Source organism: Aquarana catesbeiana, linkage group LG04, assembly GCF_042186555.1.
Source record: "Aquarana catesbeiana isolate 2022-GZ linkage group LG04, ASM4218655v1, whole genome shotgun sequence".
NCBI lineage: Eukaryota > Metazoa > Chordata > Amphibia > Anura > Ranidae > Aquarana > Aquarana catesbeiana.
Window position 1 is genome coordinate 574,591,177 of NC_133327.1, and position 12,379 is coordinate 574,603,555.

The window sequence follows — 12,379 nt, forward strand, 5'->3', positions numbered from 1 at the left end:
GGGGTCAGGGATTATTCCTTTTTCTCCCCCGTGCATAACACACACTCCAGATTGGACTATCTCCTGGTGGATCATCGATTGGTGGATTCAGTAGTAGAGACCAAGATTGGGATCCGATCACTGTCAGACCACGCCCCCGTTACGATGAAATTAAAACTAAAAGAAGTGCATAAACCTCCGTTTACTTGGCGCCTAAATGAGAACCTAATTAAAGACCCCAAAAACGTAGAAAGAATCCAGCAGGATATAGATGATTTTTTCCTAACCAATGATACGGGCGAAACACGGGGGACGATGGTCTGGGAAACCTTTAAGGCGTACATAAGAGGGATACTGATCTCAATAGGCGCAGGGGAGAAAAAAGAAAGAATAAAAAGAAAAAAAGCTCTCATTGCAGAAATTTTTAGGATAGAGCAGTTACACAAAGCCTATAGAGGCCCAGATAAGACACTACTGATGCAACTAACCACCAAGAGAGACGAATTAAGGGACTTAATGGAACAGGAGACGCAACACATAACGAACAGATATACAAGAGAAAAATTCAAGTGGGGTAATAAAGTAGGAAAACACCTGGCCAAAATTTTGAGGAAAAAACGGGACATAAATTTTATAGATAAGATTCAAAATAAAAATGGAGTATTGAAATACGCCTCGGGGGAAATTGGAGAAGAATTTAGGCATTACTTCACATCCCTATACTCAGTAAGTAAAACAGGTTGCAGCAGAGGGAGTAATAAAAGAGCAGAGGCCTTCCTTACAGAGGCAGGGCTTAATAAATTGTCCGAAATGGACTCAAAAGACCTTGACAGACCCATAACAGATCGAGAAGAAGCCCAGGCCCAGACGGCTTTACAGCTGCCTTCTTCAAAACATTTGGAGAAACGCTGATCCCGAGGATGTGTAGGCTTTGGAATGAGCTTGGATCCCAGGGAGAGATGAGTGAAGGTGCCCTGCTGGCGGCAGTGACCCTGATCCCTAAGGAGGGCAAGGACCGCACCCTCTGCTCCAGTTATAGACCTATAGCGCTTATAAATGCAGACATTAAACTGTACGCAAAAGTGCTCGCAGCCAGATTTAAGGGGAGAATGGCGCATCTGGTCCACCCGGACCAGGTGGGCTTTGTCCCTGGGAGAGAGAGCAGAGATAATGGGGTGCGGTCCTTGCTCCTGGTAGAGGCCTTTAAGAGCAACGGAACCCCAGGTCTATTCCTGTCAATTGACGCCGAAAAGGCCTTTGACAGGGTAGACTGGGGTTTCATGTTCAAAACGTTGGAAGCCATAGGGGTGGGAGAAAAAATGTTAAAATGGATTAAAGCTCTATACGACCACCCCTCCGCTTTTGTTAAAGTTAACAACACCCCCTCAGCTCAGTTTGAAATGAAAAACGGCACTAGACAGGGCTGTCCGTTGTCCCCCCTCTTATTTGTGTTGACATTGGAGCCTTTGCTAGCTACCTTCCGAAAAAATCCGGACATTAAGGGGTGTACAGTAGGGAAAGAGGAACACAAACTGGCTGCATATGCCGATGATGTCCTCTTATACATCTCAAATCCGAGGATTTCGATCCCTAATGTATTATCGGTTGTTAAGAAATACAGTGAGTTATCAAATTATAAGATCAACCTGGGAAAATCTGAAGCTTTGAATGTCAACATGGAAGAGAAGGACGAGATCTGGATTAGGGACACTTTCCACTTTCCAGTAAGGGACAATATCCAATACTTGGGGGTTAAGTTGTCGAACTCTGTGCAGAGGACATACGCCCTGAACTTTGTGCCTCTGCTGGACGAAGTCCGAACAGAAGCTAAGAGGATGGGTCACTGCCCGATCTCATGGATAGGGCGAATCAATTCAGTGAAAATGGTGCTGGCCCCAAAAGTATTTTATAAGATGCAAATGTTGCCTACCCCATTGCCTCAAATTTACTTTAAAAAGTTAACACAAATAATAAAGGGATTTATCTGGAAGAATAAGAAATCTAGAGTTGCACACAAAGAATTATGTAGAGGGAAAGCACAAGGGGGGCTGGCCCTCCCCGACTTCAAAAAATATCATAACGCAATAGTAATTGCACGGGCAGTTGATTGGGTCAAGGGAGAGACCACTAAAAGGTGGGTCAACCTGGAGATAGGTTTAAGTGGAGCACGTTTGAACAATGTACTTTGGAATCCCCCTCGTTGTAGAACACTAGGTCCAAACACACACACTATTACACAACACACTTTTAAAATTTGGGATTGGATGCACACATTAAATGGGTGGGAGTACAATTCACCATTAATTTTTTTTAAAAATAACGAGCTGTTCCCCCCGGGGATGGAGGAAGTGGGGGGTAACTGGATCTTAAACAACAAAACACAAGTTAAAGATATTATGAAGAAAGGGAAAATAGGCACTTACGAGCACTTAGACACACGTAGAGAGCTAATGAGACTCAATGGATGGCGATACGCCCAACTCTCGCACTTTGTTAAAAGTCTCCCGGCTCCGATAAGGGAAGAAAACAATTTATTACCAATAGAGAAGATATTTAACAGTAATAAGCTGAAAGGATATATGTCGGCCATATATAAAATATTATCGATCAGGGAGGAGTTGGAAACGCCGCCATTCATTAAGAAATGGGAGAAGGACTTAGGGGTACCATTAGAAGAAAATGCAAAGGGCAACATATTAACAGCTACACACAGCACGGCAACTGACATAAAAACGATAGAGTCAAACTATAAATGCCTATCCAGATGGTACGATCACGCCCGTAAAGATCAATAAACACCAACCAGATAGGTCGCCTAATTGTTGGAGGGGATGTGAGATGCCGGGATCCATGGCTCATATTTGGTGGAGCTGCCCAGTGGTCAAAAAGTTTTGGGAGAAAGTAATTCAAATAATTAAGATGATAATGGGTAAATCAATACCATATGACCCATGGATATGTCTGTTCCACAGCTCGGAAGGAGGCAATCGGGAGTACAATACGTCTATAATCCCAGTACTATTAAATATAGCAAAAAGTGAAATTCCCAAGAATTGGCAGAATACTGAAGGCCCTAAGGTCAGAGACTGGTTGCTCAAAATACAGGAAATACATATTTTAGAGAAAGGGGAGAAAGACGGGTTATTTAAAGATGATGCGTCGAGGGGAGGAAGATGGGCAATTTGGACGACCTTTAGGAATTCGCTCTCTTATGCCGAACTGACGATGAAGTAATCCGACCCCAAGGGGTATTCCAGTAGTTTCACCCTAGTAAAGGAAACAGCAACAGATGTCTGCGGGGGGGAAGGGGGGTGGGGTACGGGGAGGGGAGGGTGGGTAGTGGGGAGGTTTCTGAGAGATGATGTTGGGATTACTGAATGTTTTTGTCTATTTTTTTTTTTTTTTGGCTACTCTCTCACGTTTTGTATGGCCTTGTGAAAAATTTAAATAAAGATTAAAAAAAAAAAAAAAAATAGAAAAGTACAAAACAGTCATTCTACAGTGAGTGATGGCTTCTATATTTCACAGTCACATTGTTTTTTTTATTTTTTTTTTCTCTTCTCCCTTCAGACAAAAACATATGACTCTGTAACTGATAAGTTTATGGACTTCTCTTTTGAAAAGGTACATGTTCATAAAAACCATTAACGTATTAAATACATAGAAATGGTGCCTAAAATTGTAACTGGTAATACAGAATTGTCTTGTCTCCATAGACTCATAGTGCTTACATGCTGTTTTATAAACGTGTGGAGCCAGAGGAGGAGACCAGCAAGGAGGTGAAGTTCGATGTCTCTTCAGAACTCCTAGAGGTATATATCTCATAACTGTGGAAATGCTGTACCATTGTGTTCAAGCAACATAAGGTTGGATGCCTGCGTATATTCTATGCAGTAAGGTAAAAAAACCTTTTGCATGCAGCTCTGACTGCAGCCCTTCCTAAATACATACAAGGACCCAATCCTCAATCCAGTGATGTGCATAATAGCTGAGGCTCTCTCACGCCCCACTGGCTCAGACACAGCAGTGGGAGCCATTGGCTCCTGCTGCTGTCAATCACAGCCAATGACAAAGGAGCAAGGGGCTGAGCCAGGCCCAGCGGTGCTCTTTGTCTCTTATGGACAAGGAGTGGGGCTCAGGAGCGAGCACACACAAGTGCCTGTGGGGGGCATTCAGCAGGGGGGATGAGCCAGGAGCGCCAAGCAGAGGAGGATCGGGCTGCTCTGTGCAAAACCATTCCACAGAGCAGGTAAGTATAACATGTTTGTTATTTTAATAAACAAAAAGACTTTACAAACACTTTATATGTGTGTACAGTGAAGGGAAAAAGTGTTTGATCCCCTGATGACTTTGTACGTTTGCCCACTGACAAAGAAATGATCAGTGTATGATTTTATTGGTAGGTTAATTTTCACTGTGAGAGACAGAATAACAAAAAAATACAGAAAAACACTTTTTAAAAAACGTATCGATATGATTTGCATTTTAATGAGTAAAATAAGTATTTGACCCCCTCGCAAAACATGACTTCGTAATTTGTGGCAAAACCCTTGTTGGCAATCAGAGGTTTCTTGTAGTTGGCCACCAGGTTTGCACACATCTCAGGAGGGATTTTGTCCTACTCCTCTTTGCAGATCCTCTCCAAGTCATTAAGGTTTTGAGGCTGACGTTTGGTAACTCGAACCTTCGGCTCCCTCCACATATTTTCTATGCGATTAAGGTCTGGAGACTGGCTAGGCCACTGCAGAACATTAATGTGCTTCTTCTTGAGCTATTCCTTTTTATTCTCTAGATTCTCTGCTAAAAAAAATGTATAATGTTTGGGGGTTCTAAGTAATTTTCTAGCAAAAAATACGGATTTTAACTTGTAAACACCAAATTTCAAAAATAGGCTTAGTCATGAAAGGGCTAAACAACAAGCATGTTATACTTGCCTGCTCTGTGTAATGGTTTTGCACAGAGCAGCCCCGATTCTTCTCTTCTGCGGTTCACCACTGATACTTCTGGCTCCTCCTGCCTTCAGAGTGGCCCAATAGCAAGCTGCAAATTATAGTATAGCGTGCCCCCACCCTATAGCAAGGTAAAAAACTTCTGCCTTTGGACCCACTCACTTCCTGCCCAGGACTGCATTGCTCCTCACACATTCACATTTACAAGTTCTCAGGCACTTACGGACATGTATAGCTGGTGTACTGAGCTGTATGTGTGCTGCACTGTATTTCCTGATATGTAAACAAATAATGCACTCAATATGCAGGTCAACTAATCGGCTGGCCGAATAATCGATTATGAAAATAGTTGACAACTATTTTTATAATTGATTAGTTGTTTCAGCCCTGCATTGAAACTCCAAGAGTTAATATCTTGCATGGAGCCCCAGACCGAGGGAGATTGACATTTATTTTGTGCTTCTTCCAATTGCGAATAATAGCACCAACTGTTGTTACCCTCTTGGCAAGCTGCTTGGCGATGGACTTGTAAACCATTCCAGCCTTGTGTAGGTGTATAATCTTGTCCCCGACATCCTTGATCAGCTCTTTGGTTTTGGCCATGTTGGAGAGATTGGAATCTGATTGCTTCTGTGGACAGGTGTCTTTTATACAAGTAACAAGCTGAGATTAGGAGCACTCCCTTAAGGAGTGTGCTCCTAATCTCAGCTTGTTACCTGTGTAGAAGACACCTGGGAGCCAGAAATCGTGCTGATTAATAGAGGATCAAATACTTTTTTCTCTCATTAAAATGCAAGTCAATTTATAACTTTTTTAAATGCGTTTTTCTGGATATTTTTGTTGTTGTTCTGTCTCTCACTATTAAAATAAACCTACAATTAAAATTATAGACTGATCATTTCTTTGTCAGTGGGCAAATGTACAAAATCAGCAGGGGATCAAATACTTTTTTTCCCCGCAATGCATGTACTTTTATTTTTTGTATAATTTATCACTGGCAAAAGTGTACCCATTCTAGACGGGAGAAATTGTAATGATAAACACAATCAATCAGATTTATTAAAGGAGTAGAGAATGTTCACTTAAGTTGTGTTCACTTTAATTATACAATCATGTAAAAATATTTTTTTTTTTAATCTGCACATGATTTGGCTATTTAAAGTGAACACAGCTGCAATTTATTGATTGGAAATTGCCAAATGCTATAGTAAATGACCCCTGTATAGTGATTCAAAGAGGTATTGAGCTTACTGACCTGCACACATACTTTGAATAAATGGGACATAGGAATACATGTCCTACTGATGGGGCCGTTGCTATAAAATATGACCTGTCTCCCCTGGAAATGTGCCCCTGGATCAACACTATATTATCTAAAGCTTAAGGTGTCCTTACAAGTGCAGATTATGTTCAAAGAAAAGTTGTTTAAAGCTGGGTGTAAATTTTAAGCCCCGTACACATGGGCCGAATGTCAGGAGACAACAGCCGGTTAAAAAAAAAAGAAAAAAGGCCGACGTTTGGCCTGTGTGTATTCTGTTCTGTCCAACAGAAGCCGCCCCCCTGTCAGAACAGCTCAGTGGGGGAGATCACTGAACCAACCTCGCATGGTAAGTACAGCGGCTCCAAACGGAGCTGTCAGTTTTTTATTTGTGCAACCTGCTGAGCTGCACGAAAAACTGTTAGTGTGTACACAGCTTTACTGAAAACTGGTCAGTTCAGCAGGAACTAGCTGACTTTCAGTATGTGTGTACCACTGTCTGTTCAACAGAAGACTGACTGGCTTTGTTAAATGATCATGCTGGAAGACCAGCATTCCATTAGCGCTTGCAGCTTGTGGCTGGCATTGCTGATCTGTGTATTCTGACGGAAGGAGGTGGCGGTTATTCAACCCCCGTCGCAATACACAGATCAGCGCTGCAGCCATTAGTTGAATAAAAAAACCTCAGTGTATATACCCATCTTAAGACCTCCACTACCAGCAAAAACAACCAGTGTATGCTGTCATTTTTAATGCCATCAGATATTGAATTAAACTGGAATTGTTCCAGTGTATGCCCTACATTCTTTTTTACTTGATTTCTGAGTGTGAAAAAAAAAAATTAGTGTGTTTCTACTAAACGAACGTCATTATTCTCTAGTAGTCATCGGTTTTAATTATTTTGCATGGACTACATTTACAAGCTCATTTTTCTTGCTGGTAATGTATGATTGCCATGGCTTCCTCATAGCAATGTTAAAGACAATTTGTTCATTCATTCCACCTCATTCCAGCCATGTTGGCTAGACTTCCCCTTTAAGAACATCAAGACCAGCTATACATCTGTTCCCCTTTTGGTAGACTTTTCTGTTGTCAACATTATTAGTTGTGCACTTCTCTTGTTTCACTGAATGACAACAGTAGCTGTGTGTAACATTATGTTAGTGGTAGGGCTTTGTACTATGATAGCCATTGGCTAATGCAGAAAGATTGAAGTTTAGGTTTATACGCTTTGTTGGCTTAGTTATTAGGATGTTAAAGATGCTCTTCATTTGGACAATACAGGGTATTAAACTCCAATCTTTCTGCATAACCTCTGCTTTCAAATCAATAGCACCATCATTTTACATAAATCGATTTGCAGATTGCAACATCCGTAATGCATACGTTTTGTTTTAACAGTGGATCTGGCACGACAACATGCAATTTCTACAGGACAAAAACATTTTTGAACACACTTATTTTGGGTAAGGGTGTGGTATTAAATATAAATATATATATATATATTCATTCAGATGCCCTGCTGTAAAGGAGTGAAATAATATCACCTTGTGTTTCATAGGTTTATGTGGCAGCTATGCAGCAGTATTCCCAGCACCTTACCAGATCCTAAAGCGGTGTCCCTAATGACAGCCAAGGTAAAAGGCAATATCTGCAAATTTACTTGTACCAGATTCTTCACCCTTAATATAAAGATAAGCCAATTCTCTCCAGGCCTTTTCTTAATATTGCAAGGAATTTATCAGTCAGCCCTACTGATATCAAAGAGGGAGGATCTGCCTGCAATAATCACATGATCCAAACAGTATATCGGTGCTTTAAAGAAGACCTTTTTTTAAGAGCAGCATAATAGGAGATTTACTAAAGCAGGAGCATGCAAATTCTAGTGCAGCACTCCATAGAAACCAATCAGCTTCCAGGTTTTATTGTCAAAGCTTTTTTTATTTTTTTGTAATTCCTTTATTTGCCAAAGAACATTACACGTATCAATCAAGAAAAATAGTATTTACAGTATCTCAAATAGAAAACAAATAGTTAAAAAATCGGAGGCCAGGTCTGAGATCAATGGTCCCGGCGTTGCACAGAGTATGTGGTCATAACAGCATATACTTATTGATAGAATTTTCCAGGTAACATAACAGGGGTTGATGCTTCCCCTTGGTCTAACAAGCCCAGGGATGGGGCAATATGAAAGCAGGCTATGAACCAGGATATACATCATATCTGAAGGGTTCATCCCATCACTGGGTTTTCAAAGGGTGACTAAAAATAGAGGGGGTGTAAGGCAGGGGGAACAACCAGAGTGGGGGGTAGATGTTGGAGGTAAGTGTCCCCCCGGGCAGAAGAGACTGGGTGGGGGGGGGGGGAGAAATTGGAAAGATTCGGGTTTATTGTGAAAGCTTAATTGAACAAGTTGTTAGAAGCTGATTGGTTAATATGCACAGCTGCACCAGATTCAGAGTGTACCAGTTTTAGTAAATCTCCCCCATAGAAGGATGGCAGTGAAAGCCTTTGTTTTTCTCAGGAAAGTTGTCCCACGAGCAAGACTATCCCTAAATGTTTTCAAACGTCCGTTTACCATTTCTACAATGAGGAAACCGTTTATTTTTTTGTCAGTTTAAAAAAATTATAGTGAACTACAGACTGAAAGCATGAGCACTGAATTACAAAATGGTTTGGGTAACAGTCACATGTCACAGTAACATTCACTTTTCTACCAGAGCCATTTTTTCAGTTTTTGCACACATTTAAATGCACATTTTAGGCCTGAAGATTAGTTAAACCCTCCAAACCGTATATATTTTCTGAAAGCAAAGACCACGGACAATAAAATGTTGGGAGTTGCAATTTGTTTATCAAATGCATTTTTTTTTTGTAAAAAAATAGACAAAGATCATTTTAATGCACATAAACACAAAACATGAACCTTTTTGTAAAAAAAATATAAAATATGTCACAGCAAGTAAATGGCTACCCAACATGTTATGCCTTAAAATTATTGGTACTCCATATTTTTACATAGTTACATACAGTAGTTACGTAGTAGGTGAGGTTGAAAAAAAGATACAAGTCCAACCTATATGTGTGATTATATGTCAGTATCACATTGTATATCCCTGTATGTTGTGGTCGTTCAGGTGCTTATCTAATAGTTTTTTTAAACCATCGATGCTCCCCGCCGCTGCTTTAAAAACCTTTTTATAGGTTTTCAGTTTAACTGTGAATAATGATTCTAGAATGATTGCTCTCCATTTGGGGTGATGTGTAGCACAATTGTTTTTGTAGATAGGTAGGCCTACCTCATGTATAAATGTTCATGTGGACGGGGGACTTGAAAAAGGTGTTGTATGTTTTTTTTTTTTACAATTAACATTGCTATCACATAGGGAGCCAACAGCCCCCTATGTGATGGCATACTGAGACATCAGGGGGTCTGTATTTTTGGCGGGCTGAGGGAGTGATTAGATGGCATTACAGTTGGGTGAATCTCTTTCACATGAAAGCCCATCGCCTGCTCTACAAATAAAATACCTGTCTACTACCTGCTATTTATTATTAGTATGGCACAGGTAGACAAATGGTTAACAAAAGTGGGGTCCTTTACCTAGCGCAGAATAAAATTACACTTTGCCTGTTGGACCATTGTCTTATTCATTTTCTGTTTATTCTTTTGTTATTTCTTTCAGCTTAGCACATCGTTTGTTTTGGAGACTTTTATCCATTCAAAAGAAAAGGTATGTGATAAATACCTTGGTTTATTCTTTTTACATTTGACAGATTACTGGAAACATTTAGAAACTGTAAAACTTTAGGGTTGAACTGCTGCCTTCAGGAACCGTAGGCCAGTCCAGGATAAGCCCCTCCTACTACCAACCTGCCTCAGTATTTTGCTAATGTCATAGGAGGATGGGCATCTTTTATTAAATGTGCTGTTAAGAATGACCTATTAATTTACTAGGGGGCCTGGCCTGGTCGTAGTCCAGGCTGAGGTTGCCACTCCATTGCAGTAGGACACCATAGATGTGTGACTTCCAGGGGTTACCCTTCCTTTCTTGAACCTTTGCAGGAGCCAGGATGGGATCCATCCCCTGTCAGCACTCTAGCAGAAGCTGCCTGCGGATACACTGTCCACATACCCCCTCCCTATCGAACCTGAGCAGCTCATGCGCTTTTCCCAGGTCACTAATAATTTACTAGCACCTTATTCCTCAATTTTAACTCTTCTCTACAGCTATTGCTGGAGGTTTCTCTCTGATTTTTAGCCACCTGGAATCGTCGTCCTCAGCCTGGCATTGAATCCATTCCCAAACCCTGCAGGCTAGTCTGGAATTAACCTGCAGGTATTAGGTTCAATGTAGGGTGCTTTTTAGACCCAGTGCAGGTTACATTGCCTGCATTTATTTCCAGGTACAGAGCCATTGGTATCACCTCTGCACTCACCCTGTCTGTGAAGACACACTTGGAGAGTATGCCAGATGGGCTTTACAATTGGAGTTTCCTGATTTGTATTGGATGCTTTTCCATGTCTGTCTGGAATTTCAAATCTGTCAAATCAAAGTTTTCCTGCATATGAAGATATGCTCCAATTTTCCAGATTAAGGGGACTTCTGTTCTCTTTTGGGGATGCTTGGACAGTTTGCATTCCGGATGCCAGGGTGTAGGAGGTGGTGTCCTGGGGCTAAAAAAAAATTTGAGCTGTATTTGTTTATTTAGTTTGACGTCAAATCCCCACCCCCTGCCTGCTGGAGCTCAGATACTGTGTAAAATGTGTGGTTTGAACGGTTATAAAGGAGAGTGCTGCAGATAAACAGGTACAACTTATGTTTTCACTTCACTGGGCATATGTAAGGATATACAACCACTTTTTCCAGTGTTAATACAAGCACAGGATGTGTTAACAGTTAATTTGGCTGCCTATCAAACCCTAATGAAGGGGGCTTTTTTGGACCTTTGTCTGTCGCATTGGACCGACTTGTTGGAGGGCCATACAGTCTAGATTCAGTAGGACAATGCCGCAGTGGTTCATACATCAACAATCAAGCCGGAATCAGAAGTCACACTACGGCAAAGAAGTAGAGCAGATCCTGTTCTACTCAGAACTGCACATTCCATCTTTCTTAAGCTGGCCATACATTATACAATTTTCTTGTTCAATTTCCATTAGATTTACCTTCAACTATGTAGTACAAGCAAGGACCTGATTGCATACAAATTGAAAGTGTTTAGGATTGACCTCATATTATATGGTTTTGGAAAATCTAAAGGAAAGTTGTAGAAGAAAATTTGTATAATGTATGGCCAGCCTTAGCCATGTACATTCCAACAGTAGACAATTTGCAAACTGATTTCCTTGGCCAGCAGCACCTTGGCACAGGGGAGTAGTCTCTTCACCGGGGGGTGTTCCACATATGGGGGATTCTGAATGACTCTTTGCCTCCCAGGTTCCACAGTGAATTGGAGAGGATTATTTCAAGGTATAGGGTTCCCCTGGTGGAAACAGTGGGTGCTCTGGTGGCTCTGTGGGATCATTACACCCTGATGTATGCCTGTCCTTCAATGACACTTCTTTCTCAACTACGCCACAGGATTGAGGTGGAGCACATTCCAGGGATCTGTATGGCTCTGGATTGGCCCAGGAAAATATGGTACACCAACCTGCTAAGGCTTTTGACAAACCCTTCATGGGCCCTGCCAGACTGCCCACATCTACATTTCCAAGGGTCAGTTTGTAAGCCTGTTTCATGGACACTGGCTTCACTGGCAAGGCTATTGATGACCAAGTTCTAAGGGACATCTCAGAGCCTGCGATGTTCAAGACAAGTCTAGAAAGTCTACCTGCAAGGTCTATCCCTGGATGTGAAATGATTGCTTTGTATGAGTCTTGAGGCTTTTATCCTGAGAGCTTCGCCATTGGACAAATTTCTGTTCTTTCTAAACATGGGTCTGGACCAACATTTGGCTGTAAGCAACATCAAGATTCTGGTTTCTGTGCTTTCCCTTCTTTTTCTGAGACGTTAGGTCTCACTTTTTCATTAAGTGCCATGTACGGGAGGGGGAGAGTCCCCTAAGACTCTGAGATTTGAATCTGGTTTTCTTTGTGCTTTAGAATGCATTTGGAAACCATTAAAGACATTCACCTCTCTACTCTCACACACAAGGTGATATTTGTTGTAACCATCACCTCTGCAACACA

At 41.3% G+C, this 12,379-nt stretch overlaps 1 protein-coding gene across 4 annotated transcripts in view; it reads left to right on the forward strand.

Annotated features, from left to right (window-relative positions):
* Nucleotides 1-12,379, forward strand: part of USP34 (ubiquitin specific peptidase 34) — a 317,003-nt gene that overhangs the window by 241,302 nt on the left and 63,322 nt on the right. For all 4 annotated transcript variants that reach the window (XM_073628084.1, XM_073628086.1, XM_073628085.1 and 1 more), the window contains 5 exons: nucleotides 3,550-3,603; nucleotides 3,696-3,791; nucleotides 7,588-7,652; nucleotides 7,748-7,823; nucleotides 9,873-9,920. In XM_073628084.1, coding sequence (XP_073484185.1) covers nucleotides 3,550-3,603; nucleotides 3,696-3,791; nucleotides 7,588-7,652; nucleotides 7,748-7,823; nucleotides 9,873-9,920 — 339 coding nt within the window. The remainder of the gene's footprint in view (nucleotides 1-3,549; nucleotides 3,604-3,695; nucleotides 3,792-7,587; nucleotides 7,653-7,747; nucleotides 7,824-9,872; nucleotides 9,921-12,379) is intronic.